The 24,253-nt window shown below is 40.9% G+C and overlaps 1 protein-coding gene across 8 annotated transcripts in view; it reads left to right on the top strand.

The window, feature by feature from the left end:
• NOSTRIN (nitric oxide synthase trafficking) overlaps positions 1–24,253 on the top strand; it is a 57,514-nt gene that overhangs the window by 12,594 nt on the left and 20,667 nt on the right. For 7 of the 8 annotated variants that reach the window (XM_036857639.1, XM_036857638.1, XM_036857636.1 and 4 more), the window contains exons 3-8: positions 8,258–8,341; positions 11,040–11,102; positions 11,303–11,384; positions 13,603–13,665; positions 16,564–16,662; positions 22,615–22,740. In XM_036857639.1, coding sequence (XP_036713534.1) covers positions 8,258–8,341; positions 11,040–11,102; positions 11,303–11,384; positions 13,603–13,665; positions 16,564–16,662; positions 22,615–22,740 — 517 coding nt within the window. Of the gene's footprint in view, positions 1–8,257; positions 8,342–10,988; positions 11,103–11,302; positions 11,385–13,602; positions 13,666–16,563; positions 16,663–22,614; positions 22,741–24,253 lie in introns of those variants that run through there. The other variant, XM_036857641.1, reaches the window with a different exon arrangement.

The following is a 24,253-nucleotide window of genomic DNA, read 5'->3' on the forward strand; positions in this document are numbered from 1 at the left end:
TCCATTGGAATGTGGTTCTGCTAACACTTCTGTATTAGCTTGTGGCTACAAGGGACTGCATCCCAATCAGGCTTCGAGGCCAGATAATGTTTTATTTCCAATCTCAGCTGCCTTCTTGCATTTGTTCTAATTGGTGGTGATAGAAAAGTGTTGGTGTTGAAACACCATTTTGCCTGGAAATTCTGCAATTCATGGTATTGCTTAGCTTCTTTTTTCCAATTAGTTTCTCCAGTTTCTTTTTTTATAGTAGTAACTCAGATTTAGCCAGAAACACACAGCACCTCCTAAGATGCCTAATGCCAAAGTCATCAGGTTCATTTCAACACAATCACAGATCAGATTCAAAAAGACAAGGGCACATTTCCAGAAACTATTTAAGTGTTTGGTTCCCTGCACCCTCACAGCTAAGGTTTAAACAGGCTTTGATGGGGAAAGTCAATTTTTTCTCTCTAAGGAAACTTAAGGTCAGGTTTTCAAACGGCAGGTACCACAACTCCGGACATAAAATTTTTTTTTAATTAAAAAATAGAAGAAAAGAAAAAAAAACAAAGAAGGAAGTGTAGTTGGTCATTATTCCATCTACAATTCATTGCAGATGCTGTCAGCGAAAGATAAATGATTAAAATGAAATCTTTGATAAATTCTTACCGTTTCTAGTCTACCCATAGCCTGAGTGATCCTAATTCCCATAACTTCAGCTCTTTTTTTGCATATTGATGGCTCCCATATGTCCATTACTAGGCAGTATGTCTTATCCATACTTCAAACCATATATCCAACAGTCTATTGGACATTTCCAGCTGGATGTTCCATGAAACCACAAAGGCACCCTATCCAAAACAGAGTTGATCGGCTTTTCCCGAAAGCTGGTGCTCCTTCTGGATTTTTAACCATGATTACTGGTACCTCTGCCCACCCAATCAAACCCAGTACCTCGGAGCCACCCATGACCCCTTCTTCTGTCTCAACTCATGACCAAGTCTGTATATTTCTCTCTTCCAAACACCTCTTATTCCTATAGCTTTCTTTTCATTTCATGGCCTCTGCCATTGTTCTGACAGAACTCTCAACCCGTCCTCCTGCCTGGGGTACTGCCTTGCAGCTGTGCAGTTTGTACACTGCACAAAATCACCTGGCTGAGGGGCAGAGTGAAGGCAGACATCTAATCTACTCTCAACCCTCGAGTCTGGTACATGGGCTCAGAGCTGCGTCCCTTCAGAGGATCTCCTTTTTCTAGTCCAAGCAAGTTGCCTCAACTAGGGAGCATCTAATACATCTTCTACTCTGTGGCCAGGACCCTGTTTAAGACCCTTCAAAGACTCCCATGACCTTTAGTATAAAATTCAGCCTTCGTAGTATTTCATAAAAGGAAATTTGAGATCTGGGCCCTGCCTTCCTATCCAGCTTGTCTCTCTCCATCTCTGCATGACCCCACATCTCTCCATCTTACCTACAGTCACTGCTTACAGAACCACTTGCAATCACCCCCCATGGCTCCCTGCCATCCCTCCCACCCGCCTCCACGGGTCCCGGCATTTGTATCTGCTGTATCCACTGCCCGGTAGACACTTCTTCACCTGCATTGCCAGCCTCCACTCAATGCATTCTTCCAGATTCAGTCATCCCACCCTGGTGGGCCTTCAAGTCAAGACTCCAGTCCCCAGTGTCAAAAGAGTACTCCTCAGAGATGTACAGAACCAGTGCTTACCTCTGCTATCGCTCTACTGCCTACACTGTTACTTTCTGCTGACTTGTCTGTCTCCTCCACTCCTTGAGGGTCTTTGTATCCCACGTGACTGGCACAGAGCCGGCATTCAATAGATGTTCACTGAGGGAATGAATGCATTTGTGTATGAGTGACTCTGTGCCTTCAGGCACTCATAACTTTTAAGAAGTTTAAGTTAGGCTCTTTACAAGGAGCAATAAATGAGTGTGTCAAAGAAATTTACTTACATCATGTATAGAATGTTATTTTGAACAAAAGCTAGAAAAGAATAATAAAATCACAGAAGAGACCATTTATCCAGTACCGTCTATAGATCAGGCACTGCGTTAGATGTGTCTGATCCTTGGTCTCTTTTGCTTAAATTCTCAGAACCCAGTGCAGTATGCGAATACTCTCATCTACCCCTGATATACAGATAGGGGTATGGAGAAGGTGACACATTTTGATTTCTACCCAGCTCTACCCAGGCTTGTTGTAAGGGCATCTTCCGAGTGGGCAGGCACTTCGGGGCACTGCTGTGGGAGTCCCAACACACTCGGGGTCCTGGTCCATCTCCCTTCACAGAGGGTTTTCTATGGGAAGGGACACCAGCGGTCATCAGGCTCAGTGGCTTTCAAACCTGGTAGCACAGGGGTCTGTAGGGAGCTCTCAAGGGCCACTTCAGGGGGTAGGAGGAAATTAAATGGGCAGGGCTCAGAGCCCTTGTCACTCCTGTTCCCACCTATTCAGAACATAATATCTATATGATATGGTGGGATGCTGTATAAAATTCTGTTTTCCAGCTAAAAAGTTTAAAAAGCCGCTCTTCTTGCCCATGTTACCTGACTTCCCCCATGACAACACTCCCTCCCACCCCACATAAACTCACTCAGTTCAGGAATTAACAGACACAGAGGATCTGAAATGCTAGACCTACCTTAGCTGTGCCTTCCCTGGGCCAGAAGTGAGCAGTGACTCAGTGGGACTCCCAGACCGGCCCAAGACAGGGCGACCTCCAGGTCTCATTCTCCCATTTCTCCTTTTTTATACTGTTGTCAGGAGCCAGAATTACAGCAATGAGTAATGACGAAGTGGGCGTTGTGGGCTAACCAGAGAACCTAACCGCTCGAGGAACAGAGCTGCTGTGTAAAAATGTCTTTCAAATTGTTAATAACTAACTTTTAAACACAGGCTATTTGTATGAGCTTGTGACTCTTTCAAAAGGCAAACTGATAAAGCTTGGGTGGAAAATGTCAGCATACCAGGCCCCAAGAAGCTGTTGCTGATAGAAAGTAGGAGGGCAGAGACCGGGGTGTGAAACTGCAAAGATTTTCAGATTACTAAAATTTCTTCTTAATTCACAGTAAAGGGAGGGCTCAGTCACCTGCTGTTTTCAAGCTTGAGAGAGCCTTAGTTCAATTTTAATTAATTCCTCACAGACACAGGGGCCAGCTACAGTGTTCGTTTTTTATCACTTTTTATCGTCTTAATTTTCTTAGAGCACGGTACTCTAAAATTTATTACCTGGTCACTTATGGTCTTAGAGTTTAATTTGTGGTCCGTCTAAAATATTGAATCTGATATTTTCTATCTCTCCTTTCTTTCAAAAATATAAATATAATTTATTTTCAAATCTAAGACAAATTTTAGTCTTTGACTTATTGGTTGGTCTTCATATTACTAATGAAAATTTATTGACCTGCCTCCACATGCTGAGAGGAAATTAGAATATAAATGGATTAAAAGTCAGTGCATGCCATTTCCCTGGTTAAGGATCTTTAAGACTCACCGGAATATTCTGAGATTGAGTTACCCATCCAAAGAAATATACATCATCAATTTCACATGTGCCAAGACAATTGCTTGGAGAGAGAATCTCAACTCCTATTAGGTGTAGTAGCTGTAGGGCTAGAACATTAAGCTCAATGTTCTTATAAACTCTTTTCTGATTATTTTAATGAGGGGAAAAAATTCCACGTCTCAGTTTGAGATTAGCTCTGCCTTTCTTCACTTCTTTTGCATGTGGTGCTTTTTAGGCCAGAAACCATGATAAAGCAGCTCCCTTAGAAGAAACCAGTGTGCTTGGAGGTGCAAATTGCCACCTCTGCCTTGGGAAAAGGTGTCCCTTTTGAACTCTGTCCTTTCACTTCTGTTTAGCAGGAATTCTGAAAGGCTATATATTCTGCTCCATTAGACCCTAAGCACGGATGAGCCACAGGGCAGTGTTTATTCCGACTTACAAAAGTGACAGCTCTCTCCACGCTTGCCAGTTGGAACATGGCTTCTTAGAGCGATTTCCTCTGGGGAGGAATTTACCCATTAACCTGTGCTAAGATAAAGGCCATTCAGGGTCAGAGGCCAGAGAGTTTTTCAGTTGTAGGCAAACTCACCAGAAAAGAAGCCTAGTGACGGGTTCCATTCCTCACGTATCCAAACTCATCCTCCCGACTTTTTCATTTCATTTCCTTCTGATGTGTGGGGTAATCTGCTGAGGATTCTGAAATGGTCATTAGGGTTGAAAATGCAAGAGGAAATGATTGCAGCCTGTTTTGCTTCATTGATTCTAAAGCTGGTTTTAAATATGAAATATATAGTATGTAATATATATATAATATTTGTATATTAGGGTCACCGATATAGTATTGAAGGCAGAGATGAAGGGTACAATCATGCTGCTCAGAGAGGCCGTGTCTGGTCTCAGAGGGCTACCTTGGTGATGTTTGATATCAGAGCCCCCTCTTCCCTACTTTTCTAGACCCTCAACACGTCCAGGAACTGCACAGATGCTTTTGGGAGAGGCCCCGGGAAGCTCGTTCTGTCTACACAGAGGCTGCTGTGGATCCCGTTTCTAGCTGCTAAGCCGCCAGAGTTGTGGTGATTCAGAACACCGCAATTAAAGGCAAAGGGAGAGGCGGTGTCAATTTTAAAAAGCACTTGCCTTTGACTCCCCCGCAATTCTCCTTCTCCAGCTGCTTCCCCGCAGTTTCAGAGGCAGGAGAGTGGAGTGCTGGGCAGGCAGGTTCTTGAGCCAGACAAGGGTTTGAATCTCAGAGGTCACTTCTCCATGAATGACCTCGGGCAAGTTACTGACTAAACTCTGTGCCTTGGTGTTCCCCTCCATGAAATGGGTAGAGTAAGTGTGCCTTCCTGATGGGAGGTATTGCAGGTTAAATGAGGAAATGTACTTAAAACACTCAGAATGGTGCCTGGCACGTTGTATACAATAAATGTTGGATGTCACTAGTTTGTGTGTAGACAGAACACACAAGGTCAAGCGTCAGCAACATGTCACAAAGGTGATGGCAGCACATTTGTTGGGAGAGAGAGCACAGTTTGGACACGAACTTCATGGGCAGGATTACAAGAATTTTTAAGCTGTATACCAACCTGTAAAACTACACATCCTCTTACTGCTCTGAAGCAAGAAATGCTGTGTGGTAATTGCCTCTCTTTAGGCTGGTTTTCTACTGTACTTAAGAGAAAGCCAGCAGAAATACAGGGTTCAAGAATAAAGCCAGGTTCAAAACAAGAGCCCATCAATTCAAAGAGAGCAGGACCCTCTCCCTTTCTTGACACCAAAGCCCAACTTTTTTCTAGAATCAGATTAAGTTAACGATGTCAGGGAATGCCACACTTCCCTCTCATTGTCTGTTTTATTTCTGCTTAGCCTCTGAGCCATTTTGTAGGACCTGCAAGAACAGGGTAAAAGTGAAACTGAATTCTGAGGAAGAGGCTGTGCCTGACAGCCTTCCCTTTCCTGTGGGAAGCCATTCAGGATTGTTCTAGAGCTGATGGATGAGAAAAATGTGCATTCTTTCCCCTGCTTCTCCCCATCTCTGTATATTTCTGAATGTTTAGAGATCCTTTTGGATACATCCTCATAATAACATTAGAAAAATTAATATTTATTAAGAAATTTTTGGTGCCCAGCACCAGCTGAGCACGACAAATGCATCATCATATTTAATGTTCTGTGTGCTGCTTCCAAGCAAGAATGGAATGCTGGAAAGGAAAGTCCTAAGGAACCCTCTGGTTAAAGACGGATTAGGAGAGGGTTTATGAGTCTAGCTATTGCAAGTGCTGGAAAGCCATGTACGCTGACATCAGAGCTGAGCACACCTCAAACTTGTGGGACTGAATTTAAATAGTTCAGCAGTTTAAAGTTTTCAAAAGTGGTGAAATGAGAACAGACTTGTAGTGGAGACTGGTTAAAAATTCTAAGCAAGACCTGATAGGAAGTCCACTCATTCATTCATTCAAGAAATACATGCTGAGCACCAATAACATGGCAAGCACTGTTCTAGGCCTCGGGATATAGCAATGAGCAACACAAAATCTTTACCCTTATGGAGCTTACACTCTAGGGGTATTCATAGAAGCACACTAAAAAAATTATGTGATGTAAGATAGTGATAAATGCTAGGGCATAAATAAAGCTGTAGGGAGATAGTGACAAGAATGCTCTTTTCGATAGGGTAGCCTCTGAGGTGGTAATGTTTGAACAAGGCTTGTTGGGATTGACATGAAGAAGAATGCCATGGGGTTATGTAGCAGAAGGAATACATGGCAGAGGCCACAGCAAGTGCAAAGGCCCTAAAGCAGGATGACATTTGGCCACTAAGCAAGAGTACCGTGAACAAGGGGATGGCTAGTGGGAGGGGAAATCAGAGGGAGCCAGGGGTCAGATCGTGCGAATCAATAAAAATCATTCCAGTCTTTGAGCCCCTGTTGGCTTTGGGTGATTACCACATTTTAATTATCATAAACCCCCTTGAGGTAAGTCTGATTACTTCATTTTAATGTTGCCCAAAGCCACCCTACTGAGCCGTAGCGTTCTCTTGGGATTCTAGAGCATCCAAGTTCACTGAGGGTGGCGGTCTCTCCCAGCTTGCTGCTGACCAGGACTTTCTCTCTCCATCAATCACCACATATTCCTAGAGCAGAAAAATCTTTTTTAAAACACTATGAGATATTTCTTTACCATCTTCATTATTTAAAAATATGTGTCCTAACCTTTTCTTATACTTGGCCAAGGCCTGATGCCAAATGGGTTTTTTCTGCACCTAGGGCTTAACATGCATCCTACAATGGTTTTCTGTCTTTTAAAAGGTGCTAAAAATAACTTGGAGCACAGCTGTACTAAAGAGGAAAAATGAATAGAAACTTAGCGATAGGTCCATAGCCCATGATCTCTGGGTTCCATTCATAAAAGAGGTCTTTCCTTTTTTGGTCTGTAACACTGAGTCTAATTTGTGTAAAAACATCCAAGGATTAAGTTAAGTACTGGAGAGTCCTGGGATGGTTCCCCAAATGAAATGGAGTCACAAATAATTCTAATGATGTTTTATAATAAAAGTAGAATTAAAAGACTGAAAAATATGCAACAAAGACTCTCTGGTCCATATTAAGATGAAAAAAGTAGCATAAATTGAACTTAATATCCTACATTTTTATTATTTTCATTGAAAAGTGAAATGAATAAAAATGTGTCTTCATTTTAGCTATAGATGGGCCTAAATTAGGACATGGAAAAATCAGCTTAAGATAAGAGTGACTCAATCCATCCAAAGAACCAAGTTTTCTTTGGGAGGGTATGCCCAGATTCCCTACTGAGTCTTGTCCTGCATGGAAAGTAATGGGAATTCATTTTCTAAATCTCATGCTAGCCCATTAGAAAGTTACTGTTTGGTTAATTCCATCATAATGTATTATTGTATTGCCAGCTATTATAATCTAGAGCTAGTTTGATGGTGCTAGTGTCTCAGGATAAGTAAGAAAGTAGCTGGATTAGTTTGCTAGGACTGCCATAACAAGGTACTACAGACTGGGTTACTTAACTTACAGTCTTACAGCCTCTTACTGTAGCTTAAACTACAAAAACATATTGTCTCACATTCCTGGAGGCTGGAAGTCTGAGATCAGTGTGTTTGGTCAGGTTGGTTCCTTCCGAGAGCTGTGAGGGAGAATCTATTCCGTGTCCCTCTCCTAGTTTCTGGTGGTCTGCTGACGATTAACCTTCGGCATCCCTTAGCTTATAATACATCATCCCAATCTCTGCCCCTTCATCTTCACACAGCATTCTCCGTGTGTGTGTGTGTGTGTGTGTGTGTGTGACTGTGCCCAAATTTCTCCCTTTCATAAGGACACATCCATACTGAGTTCTAGCCAATCCTAGTGACTGCATCTGAACTTGATTATTTGCAAAGACCCTATTTCCAAATAAGGCCACATTCACAGACAGCAAGGTTAGGACTTAAGCACCTTTGTGGGGGAATACAATTCAACCCATAACACTAGTGTACAAGAAGGTTAAATGAAAACTTCTCTCCTTCTGTAGGATTCTCTTAGATATCCTTGAAGATTACACCTAGGACAGGAGAATCCTTATAGTAGACAAATCATCTCTTTATTCATTGCATTATCAGCCTGAGTCCTCCTTCATATGTTTGTGTGTGTGTGTGTGTGTGTGTGTGTGTGTGTGTGTGTGTGTGTGTGGTTTTGCTTGATTTCCAGCCGTTGTATCTTATCTAACAACTATCCCTTTGCTAACAGGGCAAATTTGGAAATCAGTTATGCCAAAGGACTTCAGAAACTGGCAACCAAACTGAGCAAAACATTACAGAGCACAAAGAAAAAGTAAGTATATGGAAGAGATAAGGCAAAATCACTCTTAAAAGTAATAAAAAGCGACATATGTTCAATTCCAGCTTCCTCATATAAATGTGGCAAGTCCAGAGCATCAAGCATGGCTTCCAGTTCTTGGACACTTACAGTGTGCCAGACACTGTGTTAAATGCTTTCATAGATACTCTACATTTAATCCTCACGACAATCTCTGAGAAGTCTTTTTATGATCCCTATTTACAAACAAGGACTTGAGGCTTGGAGAGTTTAAGAACCTTGCCTGGTCACACAGATAATGAATTTCAGAGCTGGGTTCATCCTGTGTCTTTGTGACTCCTAAGCTCATATTCATAAAAGGCCTCGCTGAGGATATTAACTTGGGAAGCAGTGTTGTTAAGTCGGAAGCTCTTGAAATCAGGAAGTGTGAATCCTCTTTATCTCAAATTTATGACCTTCAACAAGTAACCTGGCCTCCCTTGATTTCCTCCTCTGTTATGTGGAGTAACAAGATGTGCTCCATTGTGTATGTGTGTGTGTGTGTGTGTGTGTGTGTGTGTGTGTGTGTCAGGGGGTGCATATTAAACGAGGTAATATATGTAAAGATATTGGCACATCAGATGCTGAAAAAATGTTGGTTCACATTTTTTTCAATTCAGTTGAGAATGAAGTCAATTACTTCTCTTCGGGGAGAGAAAAAAGATATTAGTATTCTAAAAATGGTCCATTAGTGATAATTACTTACAAAGATTTTTGACTAATGCTTGCAGATGCCACCCAATGGCAGTGCCATTGCAAAGACCCCTTCTGATGGTAAAAGAAAGAGGGAAAGAAAAAAGGAAGGCTTCTGGAGCCCACATTCCTACTCCCTAGGCATCATCCATAACAGCAAATAATGGCTTTGAAACTGATCTGACTTTGAGCTTGATTTTTAGGATGATATTTTAGTAGCCTGCAAAGGAACCAGTAGAGCACAGTGGTTGAGTATAAATAGACTTCATTTAGACTACCCAGGTTTAAATTCTGGCTCTACCTCTTACCAAGTAGGTAAATTAGGACAATTTACTTTACCTCTCACTGTGTATTTAAAATGGATATAAAACACATCTCATATAATTCCTGTGAGTAGTAAATGAAATAATACAAGAAATGTGTTTAATACCTGGCTGGAGCCAAAGCTCCCTAAGTGTTCATTATGATTTTAATTTTGATTACCTTCTAAAGGATGAGAGGTGTAGGTGTAGGGGTGTGTGTCTTATTGTGTGGCAACCCTAGAATCCAACATGGTGCTCCCAAGGAGTTGGCATGAACAGAATGCTTGGTTAACCAGGGTTAGTACAACAATATTTAATAATAAGCATTAACTGAACTTTTATCTATACCAAAATCTGTTAGGTACTTGTATAATAACTCAAATTATTTCTCTTCTAAAAGACCAGTTAAGTGAGGGTCAGCGAAATCAAGTGATTCTTCCAAGGTCATGCAGGAAACAAAGGGGAGCTTGTGGATTCAGACACAGAACCTCTGAGGCCAACGCCTTCTCCTTCCTGCTCTGCCGCCCAGCTCCTCCCAGGGGCAAATGTCAGATTCTCTTCCCAAAAGTGTGCTTGGGTTTCTTTAAAAAAAAACCAACTCTACTGAGATTTAGTTTACATGCAATAAGATGCACCCATTTTAAGTAAATGGTTTGATTGATTTTGACATATGTATACACCATATATCCACCACCAAAATCAAAATATACCTATTTTCATCACCAAAAGACTCCTTATACCTGTCTACAATCCTTCCCCCAACACAGTCCCAAGGAAACACTGATCTGCTTTTTTTCAATCTAGATTATTTTGTCTTTTCTGGACTTTCCTGTAATTGGAAGCATACAGTGGGTACTGTCTTGGGCCTGGTTTTGTGCCTGGCTTTGGATACACAGAAAATCTGACATCCTTTGATCTAGTTCTCCCATTCTCTGGCTGCCAGGTGCAGCCTAAGTCATTTGGAGGCAAAACCTCTGCACCGTCTTGCTCTCAGGACGGGCACCGATCTGTCCCTTCCCTTCCATCAAAGTCTACACTGGCTCTGTCCCTGAGGTTTATTGATACAATGGGCTTCCTGTTTGAAGGCCAACTATATGTAGGAGGAAAATAACGTCATACTTCCTAATTCTCCCTTTGTGCTGCTAGGGTCAGGGCAGAGTTACCCTTTTGTTAAATTGAGATAGTACTCACAAGACAGTAGAACATCTGAGTGTTTGTCCTAAAGGCCAGCAGGGAACAGGACCTAGACCCCAACCCCAAGAGCAGCACGCAGGACATGCCCAGGGCTCTGGAGTCCTCCATAACTTAACTTTTCCGAGCCTCCGTTTATTCATCTGTGAAATGAAGAGCCTGAAAAGATTGTCTTTAAGGGTGGCATCCTCTCTCCTGCCTGTTCTAAATGGCTTCTCACCCTTGGCTACTTTATTTCCCTGATTTTCTACAGACATGAAATGAAAAATGGAAATCAGGATGAAAAATGATTGGGAAAAAAACGCAGTTTATGTAATGACAATAGTGCAAATAAATATGTTGACAGAATTTAATCCCATGGAGAAACTGAAATAGGATTAGGGATATGAGTGCAATTGCTGAATGCAATGGCTCAGACATGATGCTTTATTTCTCAGACTCCTGGGAAAATGACACCCACACTTGTGCTCCCTTGTTTTTGCCTCCAGCTGTCTTGTCAGTGCCTGGGCCTGGGTCTCGGAGGGCATGAAGTCGGCAGCGGACCTGCATCAGTGAGTACTCACACGCTGGCCTTGCTCCAGCCCCAAAGGGAGTCATAAATATTTAAAGTGGGTATGCTACAAATACTCCACTGCGAACTTGCACTGAGTAGATATGCCTAACACACAATTTTACTTCCCCAGAAAATAATTCGGAAAGTAGATATAAACCCTAATACTAGGCTTGTGTGTCTTTCATGTTCTATTTCCAGAAAACTTGGCAAAGCAATTGAGTTGGAAGCAGTAAAGCCAACTCATCAAGTCCTGAGTGCACATGAAAAGAAGAGAAAATCAGTGAGTCAAAATCTTTCTTTTCTCCCTGTTAAAGCAAGATTTCTGTCTTTGGCTCAAGAAATAAAAGGTGATCTAAAGGTGATACTACGTTTCAGGAATTTATCATAAAAATAAACACAAACCCAAAGATTTATGTACAAGGATGTTTGTTAAAGCATTGTTTATAGTAGTGAAAAAATGGAAACTTCTTCATCATCCAAAAATAAATTACAATGAATTCAAGCAATGGAATACTATGCAACCATTAAAAATCTTATTGCAGCAGAATTTAATGACATGGAGATGTAGTGCTAAATTAAAAAACAAGATGAGAAAATCTAACAATATAACTGCAATTTTGTAAAATAAACGTGTAAATATATGCATAGAAAAAAACCTGGAAGCACCTCCCCAGATTGTTGATAAGAATTATCTCTAGATAGTGGAATTAGAGGTTATTTTTATTTCATTTGTTTGTACTTTTTTGTATTTACATTGTTTTACACTGAATAGATACACCTTTTGTAAATAGAATTATAAATGCAATTTTTAAAAGGAAATGCTTCTCTATACTTATGACCTTGGAATTAGGTGAAAGAAATACTAGGTATAATCCTCAAATAGCCTTAAAATTGAAGAAAAATAACTAAACAATTCTTTCAGAGCACCTGGTCCTCTTGTATGGCGTATTCTCTGGTCTGTCTGTGTACTTATCCTTCCAGAACAGTTTCATTTGTGTTCCGTTTTCTTTTTATTTGTGTGTAATACAGTCAGTAAGCACTTTAAAATATATTTTCAGGCAACATGAAGAGGTATTTAATAAACACTGCTTAGCTCTGATAGGGATGGGGTCATGGTCATTATCTGTGTCAATGACAGGTACAGGTGAGAAATTCAGAACTGTAATAGGAGGTATTTGAGAAGGGCAGGGGCAGTGGCTAAGGGGTGTTTCAAGTGATCACAGCCAGATAAAGCAGGTCTTAAAGGCGGTAAGTCCATAGGATGAGGGGATTTGTGAAAGCCCTGATGGAAGGGAAATGATACCAAAAAAATTTTATTCAAACTTATGAAACTGAGTCAGGAAATGGAATTGATGTTTGGTGGACATCCACGTATTTTTACCAGAATGGGTGTTCTCCTTAGGGCTAGGGTGATGGGGGAAGTTTACAGAATTTATTAGAAAGTAATATAATCTTCTGCCTTTACAAATCAACTTAATAAAAGCCAAACACTAGTCTATACTTCATTAATTACAAAATATTTTCATACCACATAATACTATGATAATCACTAGAATTTCCTTAGTACTTACTAAATTAGGCACAAGTACTATGATCACAGTGCTTTAGATAATTAATGTCATGGTCCCCTCAGAATGCTGGTCCAGTTTATAATCTTCTTTTCAGCATTTGCCCCTCCTTGTTGCACCCCTATCATGCTGCCACATTTTCTCACAAAAAAGTCGAATTTTGTAAAGTGAACTTGTTCCATATTGCAGCAACATAGAGTCAAAAGTGACATAGTGCATAAAATTATTTTAATTGTATTTGTTGTGCTAAACCACATATTCCAAATTTAATGAACTGAAAAAGAAAAAAGTACAGTGATGCTAGATCTCAGAGTGGTTGAGTAATGGCTGATCTGCGGGTTTTGAAGAAAGGTCTATGGTTCAGGAGAAAAGGTTCTGCACTAACTTAAGTCTGATCTCCTTAGGAGGTTGCCTGGATCCATTTTCATCATTTACTGCCCCATTGGCTATTTTAAAGTAGGAGAAAAAGTTAATTATGGTTAAGAATTCAATCTCTTTGAAATTAAAGCAATATTCACGTTAGAGGCAATAAGACAGTAAAATTAGCACTGCTAGGGCTTTTACTGACTCTCACGGTATTAAAATTTGGGCCACATGGAATAATGCTGAAGAGGAAGTAATGGGACTGGAAGTGATACCAAACTATGCAAGATCCTCCTCTGCACAGATTGTACCCATTTATATTGTTTCTACAGAGTTATGTATTAAAAATAATTATCTTACCAAATGCATTCAGGGTAAATCTTGTGAAGAGATTCTTGACCTGAGGAAAAGAGAGTTGACTACTTTTCTCAGGAAATATGTCCTCTATAGGATTTTTAAATTCCACTTAATTGTGCTACTAATTGTACCAGAATTAATAAGCCAGCACCGTGACTCAACAAGAAGACAGCAAAAAAAAATTTTCTTTTCTTTTTTTCCCTTCGATAGCTTGATAATGAAGTTGAAAAGACAGCAAATCTTGTCATTAGCAACTGGAGTCATCAAATTAAGGCAAGTATACACAAATATCATTTGTGTAAACCCAATTTTCAGGATTGAAGCTTTTGGCTTTTGTACAAATGTGATCGTGTGTTTTAGTGTCAGTATTTCTAAGTGCTAACTGAAAAGCAAAATGTTTCCTCGTCTGAGTTATTATATAGATATATTTTTCAACTAAATCAATAGAGGAGCAGAACTCTAAATATGACTTTTATTTATAGCTAACATGTGGTGTTTATTGTATGTCAAGTGCTATATATTTATGTGTTGAATCATCACAAAAACCAACCAATGTGGTATATGACCTTGTGTTGTCCCATTTTATAGATGGGTGGGGAAGCAGAGACACAGAGGTTAATAATTGCTTAATGTTACAAAGCTGGTTAATGGTTGAACCAAGAATTATTCCAAGTCACTGGGCTCCAAGGTCACTGCCCTTAAGCATTACCTACACTGACTGCCTCTCTGTATAATTTGAAACTTAGGGCAAGATACGGATACTGAGTTTTGGTTTTATCTTTTATAAGGGCATTTGTGATCTCTGTCTCACCAGTGAGAGGAGCACAGTGAGGGGTGGGTAAAGGTGTGTAAAGGGGGATGCCTGTATTGGTTTCACAAGTATGTACGGCCCACTCCTTGTGCACCACACTGTACTAAGACATGGTTCTTGTTTCCATGTAATTGAAAATTTAGTTGGCTAGATAACGTGTGCAGGAAAGAGTGAATGACTTCTAAGGAGAGGAATTATGATCTGGTGTGAGAATTTAGAGCATATCATTACAGGGTCTTAAGCAGAGAGAATCACAGATGGTGCCTATATATATATATATATATATATAAATATGATTATTCTAGAACAATCTAGTTTAGGAGGAATTCATTTCGAGTAGGAAGGACTTGAGGCCAGTGGAGAGGGAATCTGCTCGGAAAACCCAATGATTCCCTTTGAGGGGACTTGTGCTACCAAAGTTGAAATTCTCTTTTTCATCTCCAAAGTGTTGGTGCCCAAAGAGAACTTTCTTTCCCAAGTAGATGGCCATGAGTGCCAAATAAGCGGAGACAACCTCAGAAACAGGTGGCCGCATCTCAGCCCTCAGTGTTACCTCTGAAGCTCCTGCTGGAACCAAGGACCGCATAAGACAAGGACATTAATCAGAAATGTTTGAGATAAATGAATTTCTGTGCCCACAATAACAGTCCTGGTAAAGGGATGCTCACAAGAATCACTGTTATAGTAAATATTTAAAGGTCCCATAAACAGGAGTCCAGTCATTTATTTTCAGTTTTTCTCTTGATTTTATGAGCTTTCTTAAACAGAATTTGTTTTTAAAAATACATTCTATAAAATATTCAGCTTTGGGCTTCCCTGGTGGCGCAGTGGTTGGGAGTCTGCCTGCCAATGCAGGGGACATGGGTTCGAGCCCTGGTCTGGGAAGATCCCACGTGCCGCGGAGCAGCTGGGCCCGTGCACCACAACTACTGAGCCTGCGCGTCTGGAGCCTGTGCTCCGCAACAAGAGAGGCCGCGACAGTGAGAGGCCCGCGCACCGCGATGAAGAGTGGCCCCCACTTGCCGCAACTAGAGAAAGCCCTCGCACAGAAACGAAGACTCAACACAGTCATAAATAAATAAATAAATAATTAATTAATTAAAAAAAAAATATTCAGCTTTCACAGGAAATGCAATACAATGGACCAGAAGAGAAACTATGCTCAGTAACTGCCACTGCTTTCAGGAACAAAAAAGAATCTTTTTTTATTTCCCAGTTTCCACCAAGTAATTTTTCTAAATAGAACGATTTTATTTTTTATGAAGATTGACAGAGAAATTAGAGAAGATAAAATGCTTGCACTATAATAGTTTTCTCTCCAGTTACAATTCAAGGGATTCAGCATGTCAGTAATGAGGTGTAGTCTGTTTTGGAGACTCGGATGAAGAGCCTTAAAGAACCAAATGCTCTTGGCTCCTGCTCTCATTTATCAGCGGGCATGTGACCGACGGAAGGTGGAGGGGAGGGTCTCTGAGCTTCTTGTTCCTTGAATTCCATTTTGTAGAGGTTTCATATGTTTAGAGACCTTCAGAAGGCTTTGCCTCTGACTTCCTAGGGAAAGAGAGACCTGGACTTTTCCCTTCATTGTCTGGTTTTACAGTCATTGCAACTTGAGGTGAACAACCATACCATCTTTCAATCAACCCAGTTCCTGAATAGGCTAAATCCAACTCAAACCAAATTCTGTTGATTTTATCTCTGGACCGTCCTGGTCTGCCAAGCTGGGACTGTATAGGGAATGACCAATCACCCACATCATAACCCAGGCCAAGGCTGGAGGCATCAACAGAGTAGGGGACTTTGAATGCTGCTTCCTTCCTGACCCCTCCCTCCGCCTGCCCACCACAAATGCAGGGTAGTTCACAAGATGCCGGGCAGACGCCCAGCTCTCAAGCCCAGGCATCAGGGAGCAAAATTTTTCTTTTGCTCTAAGTTTTAAGAGAGCATATTAAAATGACCTCAATTGTGGCCAAGCAGATTTAAAAGAATGATGCCAGCAGTCTTCCATGTTTGTTGTGATTTTTTTGGCAGGGGTACGGGGGGTGGTAAAGCCATTGCCTTCCATTATGCTAGCTAGAACGATGTTGGAGACTCGCAAGCCTTCGGTGATTTAACAAAATGTATAACCCTCTTGAATGAACTCAGTGTAATGAAAAAATTATACGGTGGTTCTCAGGGCAAAATGTTAGCCACTGTGATATTTTAGGCAGGTTTTTGAGGTGAGGGCAGAAATGAAGAACTAAAAATACACAATCCTTCAAGCTAGCACGTGAACATGACTTGTTCCAGAACAGAAGAGTTTTTCTCTTGATATCAGTTTCTGATCCTTTTTTGCTTTGTTTGTATGTTTTTGACTCTAGGCCAAGAAGAAATTGATGGTTAGTACCAAGAAGCATGAAGCGCTTTTCCATCTTGTAGAAAGCTCCAAGCAAATTACGACCGAGAAGGAGAAGCAGAAGGTAACCTCTCATGGCCGGCTGAGTGCATATGGCTTAGAGATGGATGGGCTTCCTGCCCTTAGCTATGAACACAGGAGAACTGGCTGATTCCCCCTCTGTGCGGAGTCTCTGCAGGGCTGTAGTGTGGCAGAATATGAGAAGGGTCCTAAGTTATTCCTGGTCTCCATATATATATATATTTTAAGATCTTTTTCTTTAAATATTTATTTATTTTGGCTGCTCTGGGTCTTAGTTGTGGCACGCTGGATCTTCCTGGTGGCATGCGGGCTCATAGTTGCGACATGTGGGCTTCTTAGTCGCGGCATGCAGACTCTTAGTTGCTGCATGCATGTGGGATCTAGTTCTCTGACCAGGGATCGAACCTGGGCCCCCTGCATTGGGAGCTCAGAGTTTTACCCATTGGACCACCAGGGAAGTCCTGGTCCCCATATATTTTTAAAAGGTATTATTGACAGATGACAAATTAAACCAGTGGTGTCCAATATTTTTGATAAGGAGCCCGATTAAACGTCTCTCAGCTCACACCCCAAATAAGTAAAAAATATATACACATAGCATAATGTATTATATAATGTACTTTACCTATCTTGTATATTATATAGAATACTTTTTATATTAAACTAATGTTATGAACATTATACAACATAAAAAAGTAGAAATATTTGAAGGACGTGGTAAAATGAAATAATATTTTCAGTGATTAGCTAATCATGATGTCTTCATATAGTCCTTAAGTGGCATATACCGACAAAATATACATGTGGGGCAAGGCTCAGCCTTACCCGTAGTAAATATAAATTTGTATTTCTAGTATGTCCTCTTGATAATGTCAATTTTTTGGTCAACTTCTCATCAGCTCTCAGTAGATCATGCCAGTTTTTGCCTTTTCATGTGGGTGATGATGCGCCTGTAATCGGGAGCGGGAGAAAGCGTCGGCTCTGATGTTCTCCTGTGGCTTTCTTGTGCTTGCATTGTTAGTTTTTGGGTTTTTTTTAAAGATTTATTTATTAATTGATTGATTGATTGCTATGTTGGGTCTTTGTTTCTGTGCAAGGGCTTCCTCTAGTTGTGGCAAGCGGGGGCCACTCTTCATCGCGGTGCGCGGGCCTCTCACTATCGCGGCCTCTCTTGTTGCGGAGCACAGGCTCCAGACGCGCAGGCTCAGTAGTTGTGGCTCACGGGCCTAGTTGCTCCGTGGCATGTGGGATCTTCCCAGACCAGGGCTCGAACCCGTGTCCCCTGCATTAGCAGGCAGATTCTCAACCACTGCGCCACCAGGGAAGCCCGCATTGTTAGTATTAACATCAATCTACAGCTTCGTAGCAGAAATCTTTTTAAGGCATGTGTTCATTTTGTGTGTGTTAACCTAATTAAAGTGGATAATAAATCTGTAAATCCGTATGATCCAGACTCCTGCTGATGGGCACATGTCCCAGGATGCTGAGAGTGAAAGCATTTGTGAGACCCACATCAGCTTCTCATGTTATACTCCCACTCTCCCTCCAGAACACTTCAGAATCCTCAACTGTCCACACGTGGGCACTAATATCAATTCATGTATTGAATAAGAGTAAGCTTGAACACTCTTTTTAGGCAAAAGTGAACACAAATAATATTGGAGTATTAGATTATCTTGCACACCCCTTATGGTATGTGCCCCAGATTGGTAACCTTTGAAATAGTCAATATCTTCCCCCAGAGATGGAGTCCCCTTAAGGAAGTGCAGGCAGCACCACTGCAACCCAAAACATTCTTAAAAGAAAAAGAGAATTGTCATTGCCAAGTAACTCTATTATTTCATCTGAGGAAACTATCAGTTGAATAACTTAAATTCATTGTTAGCAAGATATTACAAGGTTCTTGTGTCAGTCTTCACAGTTTGAAATGATCATAACAGGTACTGAATAATGAGACAGCTTCCGAAGAGGAGGCAAAACCAAAGTAAGTTAAAAACCTAAGCTCCAGGACCTTGTTATAGGCATTTGGAGCCCTCATTAGAAGCTATTCTTTATTGATGTCGAGGAATGACAAAGGCAAAAGCATGGGCAGCTAAGTGGTGAATTTTTGCTTCCTTCCCTCATTAGCAGCTTCCCTGGGAGGTGGAAGTCCGTGATCCTCCCCTGCCCTCCTCCTCCTGGTCCTGTCAACCATAGCCCTTGGCTGTCATTACATCACAGACTCCTACCATCGTCATCACTTCATCTGGTAGCTTTCTCTTTTTTAGTCCTAAAGCTAAATGCCTAAGGCGGTGTTCATTTTTGCATCTCACATAGACATGCCCATGATCTCCCACTTGAGCCGGGCTGGTTCGGTGCTGCTCAGCAGTCCTTCCTGTTTTCCTGCTCAGCAATCCTTGTTCTCACCAGAAGCTGATCTACATCTCCATTCTTCTCGCTCCTCCATCCCCACCACCCACTCTCAGCAGACCATCTTGCCTCCAGCGTCACAGAGTAAATAGAAGTCAGTACAGCCCCCTGCCTACTGAAGTCCTATGTGCAATGCGACAGGCCAGTTCTTCATCCTGTGCTCTGATTCCCATCCCAGCCTCCTCTCAGAGGCCCTTCCCTGGATTATTCCCTTCTCTCCTGTATCTCTAAGGGTTGCTTCCCATCAGCCTTTTCAACTTCCCTCTATCTTGGGAGAGTAGGAAGAATCAGGGAGACACCCTTTGTCTCCCTGATATTCCTATTCCTGCTCCTCTCCAGATATCATCATCTCTTTCTTTTTACAATAAGATTTATTGAAAGGGTTATCTGTGCTCTGTCTCCACTTCCTCATCTCCCGTTCACTCCTCAAACCACCGACCAAGATTTCCCCACCGATTCTCTAGAAATGTTCTTGCCGTTGAATACGTGGTCCTTGTTGCTAAAGCTAATGGGTGCTTTCCAGTTCTGACTTTATTTAACTTCTTGGAAGTGTTAAGCATCATTGACTTTCCCCTTCTAGAAACATTCTCCTTTTTTAACTACAACGACATCTTACTCTTTTGGTTTTCCTTTCTGTCAATTTTTTCTTAAGCTCCTTTATGGACTTGCCTCGTTCTGCCTGAACTTTCTATATTGTTGTGCCTGATGATTTCTCTCCTGGGCCTCATTTGGTTTTATTCGGCATCATATCTCCAGTGTCCCACACAGTACTCTCAATATCAAGTACTCGGTACATAGCACATACTCAACAAATATACTCTCAAGGCTTTGGCTACCATGTCTCTGCTGACAATATGCAAATTTATATCTCCAGCCCAAACCAGTCTCTGAACTGCTCTCTGGCATCTCAAACTCAATATCCAAAATCGGAACCATCACTTCCCTCTACCAAAAATATTTTTTATTCCTCTGTTTTTTATATATTTGAATATCACCATCTACCATATCCTCCCAATTCTAAGTCCTAAACCAAATACTTCCTGAATTTATCTACTTATATTTATCCCCACTGCCACTACTCTCTCCCAGGCCACCATCATCACTGCTTGGGTTATTCCAACTGACAAATTGGTGTCTTGGCTTTCAGTGTTTCCTCTCCTTATCTATTCCCCATACACAAGCCAAGCTGACTTTTCTGGAACTCGAATCTGAGCATATTATTCTCCTTTAAAAAGCCTTCAAAGGTTTCCAGGTGACCTCAGGATAAAGCACAAACTCTTTTATGTGGCCCTCAAGACCCTCCCTGACTTGGCCCTTGCTTAACTTTTCAGCATTTTCACTTGCTATTATTTCTCTCAAACTGTGTGCTCCAACCTCACCAAAATTTTTTTTTGGTATCATGTCATGCTATTTTGCCTCACCAATTCCTACTTTCATTTTAGGTTTATTCACACAGGGATCATTTCTGTGAGCACCCACTCTGTGACACCTGAATACTTCTGTCATCTTGGGATCTATCAAACAGGATAACAATGGCCTGTGTGGGTCCTTGACTAGAGAGGGAGCCTATCTAGTTCCTTTATCTATTTCCAGTGTCTAGTACATGACACGGTGTGGCAGTCAAGAAATGTTTGGTGAATGAATTAATGAATTAATGAATCGATGTTTGTTCTAAGAGAAAGAAAAGAGGAAAGAAAAAGTATTTAATCTTTGACAAATTTTAGGAAAAGTTTTTGAGAAGTTCCTTAAATAAGAATATGAGTCTCCATTCTTCTTCTGTATCTGTTTGGGGTTATTTACTGTAAATTTGCTGAGCAGAAACTTCTAGTCAATAGCTTTAGAGTGTAGGCTGATGAACGTGAGTGGTGAGGAGAAGCAAGTACAGATCAGGAACCTCCAACTCAAGACTGTAATCTACCAATGATTCCTGTACTCTTATTCTGTAAATCCTTCAGGCCTTGGCATTTCTTACCAGGACAGGTAGAGATTTGTGCAATCGGTCTCCAGATTGACTCTGTTCTCATTGCTGGGCACACTCAATAAGAATCAAAGAACAATGACTTAGCCAAGTATAGCCATGGTACACATTCAACCCTTTCTCTGTATCATTATCAGGCTAAAATTCACAAGCTCATATCTCTATAGATAAATGGCTCATTACACTTGATATACAAAACCAACCGTGTCCTGGGTAGGTCATACATCAGAGCTGAGAGACAGTTGAATGGCTAGCATATCAACTGGAATAATAAAGTGAGTGGTGTTAACATTCAGCATTTTGGATGACTGTTCTTCATTACTGAAACATTAGTCAAAATGTCCTTAAACATAAAGAGGAGCATTCTTAAAAACCTTTATCTCTGTCCTTGAAAATCCTAAACTGCTTAAATCACAGGACTCCTTGGTGCTGCTTGAACTGTGGCTTGAGGGCCATTTGCATCAGCATCATCTGAGGAGGCAGTGAAAATTCAGATTTCCTGATCCCACTACCGAGCTACTGAATCAGTATTGCTCTTGGTGGAACCCTGAAAATCTGCAATTTTCCAAGAATCTCTGGTCATTCCTAGGCATATTAAAGTCTGAGAATCATTCATGTAATACAACTTCTTCCTTTCTCAAAGATGTGAAATTATGTGTCTGAGCATTCTGAGAATTCAATTCAAACTACCCTGGTCCAGAGAGTTTTGTATTACTTTGATTTTCACAATCAGGATGGCCAATTTTGGTGACTGGCCAGAAGGGGCTCTTTGTGAAGGAGCATATCCTTGGGGGTCAGGATGACAGGAAAGCATTTGTCAAGCTGTCCATAACTTGCAGTGAACAATGGCATGTATCTCAGGCTCTTTCTTCACTAGTAATAGTAACGCTCACTAGTCTTTGAGTGCTATACTAACTGTCAAGCAGTGTGCCCTGTTCCTTACCTGTGTCACCTGCTTGATTCCTCAGAGCAACACAGTGAAGTGGGAGCATCGCTATCCCCATCACAGAGATGAGAAAACTGTGGCTTGTGAAGTTTAAGTAACTCACTTGTAGTCAGAACCAGGACTCTAATCCTGAAGTCTGATTCCAGAGTTATATTGCAGAGTTTAAATAGTGAAAGTGAAGTGAGAGGATGGTCTCCAGGCCTAATGCTAGTTTTAGAAATTATCTGATTGTGCAAATCTCTACCTGTCCCGGTAAGAAATGCGGAGGCCTGAAGGATTTACGAAATAAGAGAACGGGAATCATTGGTAGATTACAGTCTTGAGTTGGAGGTTCCTGATCTGTACTTGCTTCTCTGCACCTGTCATTTGGCCTCTTCCCTTCATCTGATGAAAGTGGGCATATCACATGGTATTTAAGGACCTCAATTTCCTCATGTGAAAAATTGAAGGAATCCTATTGAAAGGCTCTTAGGTTTCCTTTCAGTTCTGACATCCCTGTTTTCTGAGAAAGGTCTTTGATTTTGTCATCTATAGTCACTGTTTATGACTTTAGCTGGGAGATGAGAAACTCATCATTGGGATGCATATAATTCTTTCTCCAGAATTACAAAAGGCTTTCATAAGTGCGTTCATGAATATGTGACACTGATGTTTTACCTTAGCTCCTCAATAAACTGAAAAAATCAACTGAGAAGTTGTCAAAAGAAGATGAAAACTACTACCAAAAAAACATGGCCAGCTGTTCTGCCAGACTAAAATGGGAGAACACACTGGAAAATTGCTTCCAGGTAAGTTATGCATTCATGTTTTTTCTTTTTTTCTTTCTTTTTCCAAAGAGCTTTGTGTGGGAGGGAAATCACTGCTCCCATTCTATCTTCTAGGCACCCTTCAAGGGCTATGAGAAAAACACTTAACCTAGATGTCTCCATCCGTCTCATTTTTCTATCTATATCACAACAACGGGAGATAATTATGATTCTTACTGGTATGGCTGCCAGGATTCCTGGTGTAGCGGACGTCTAGCTGGCCTTCAAGATGTGTTAGGTATTGCTGTTACTAAGTACCATTATCAGAGGCTCTTACTAGGTCTCTCCTTCCTTTTTCTCAGTCTCCTTTTCTCCTGTTAGGGTCCTCCTCCACCTTCTCCTTCCACCCCAGCCTGCTTTCAGCAGTCCCAACTTTTATGTTGAAGCTATGGAAATTATCTTCTTCACTTATAAAGTCTTCGTGATGGTGACAAGATGTATATCATTTACATTTCAAAAGAGATTCTTTCAACTGAGCTTTAAAAATATTTAAGACTCTAGGTTTTTTAATTAGAATCCAAATCAAGTGAAGAATCTACTAGAAGTCAGAATCTCCATAAAAAAAGAAAGGTTTCCTTTCATCCTCTTTGTTTCCTGGTTTATTGCTACCACCATGCTGGAGGCCACTGGTATTTCTCCCCGCTCTTCCTTTGAGTTCACACAATTCCTCTTAATAAGAGTTCTAAGTTTAAGTTCTAAGCTTATCCTCTTGCTTAGAGCTAGCCTCTGCCCCCTGAGTGCCAAACCAAGCCCTACTAGACCCATTTGAGATACTCCTCTCGAGTCATCCTTGCCTCACCGTAACCAGTAAGGATTCCCTTACTTAGTATTTCGTTGGCTTGTACATACTCAGTCTATACCAACAAGTCATTGACTCACATATTACACTATGTATTCCTTATTCTCTGTTGTTTTGCAAACAACAGGAGTAAAATGTGATATTCATGAAGACACATGACAAAAGTGGGCTGAACTCAATTAAAATGGAATTTTATTAGAAGTGTTGAAAGTGGTGATGGGTCAACCAGGGTTGTTCCATTTCATTTTTTTTCTCCGTTCTCCCACCATTCTTCTGTAAAAATGGAATATAAGAATGTATTTTAACGTCTTATGAAGTGTCCTCTTACCCCTTCTTACTCTGCAGATTGGATTCACAAATTCTTTCAGAGAACATTCATTGAACTATGATTAAGGTAGTTTACTAGATACTGTAAAGTCTCAAGTGCAATTATTAAATAATGAAACCAATTGCACAAACCACATGTCAAAATTAGTCTTATTACTTCATAATTATTCTATGTTCAAGCCACATTTCCTACCTTCCAAGAAGAAACAATTCAGTTGTTAGAAATAACCTATAATATATTTTGAAAAATAATAGCCACTCGAGAATTCCCCGGTGGTCCAGTGATTAGGACTCCATGCTGTCACTGCCATGGGCCCAGGTTCAGTCCCTGGTTGGGGAACTAAGATCCTGCAAGCTGCTCAGTGTGGC

Source organism: Balaenoptera musculus, chromosome 7 (assembly GCF_009873245.2).
Source record: "Balaenoptera musculus isolate JJ_BM4_2016_0621 chromosome 7, mBalMus1.pri.v3, whole genome shotgun sequence".
NCBI lineage: Eukaryota > Metazoa > Chordata > Mammalia > Artiodactyla > Balaenopteridae > Balaenoptera > Balaenoptera musculus.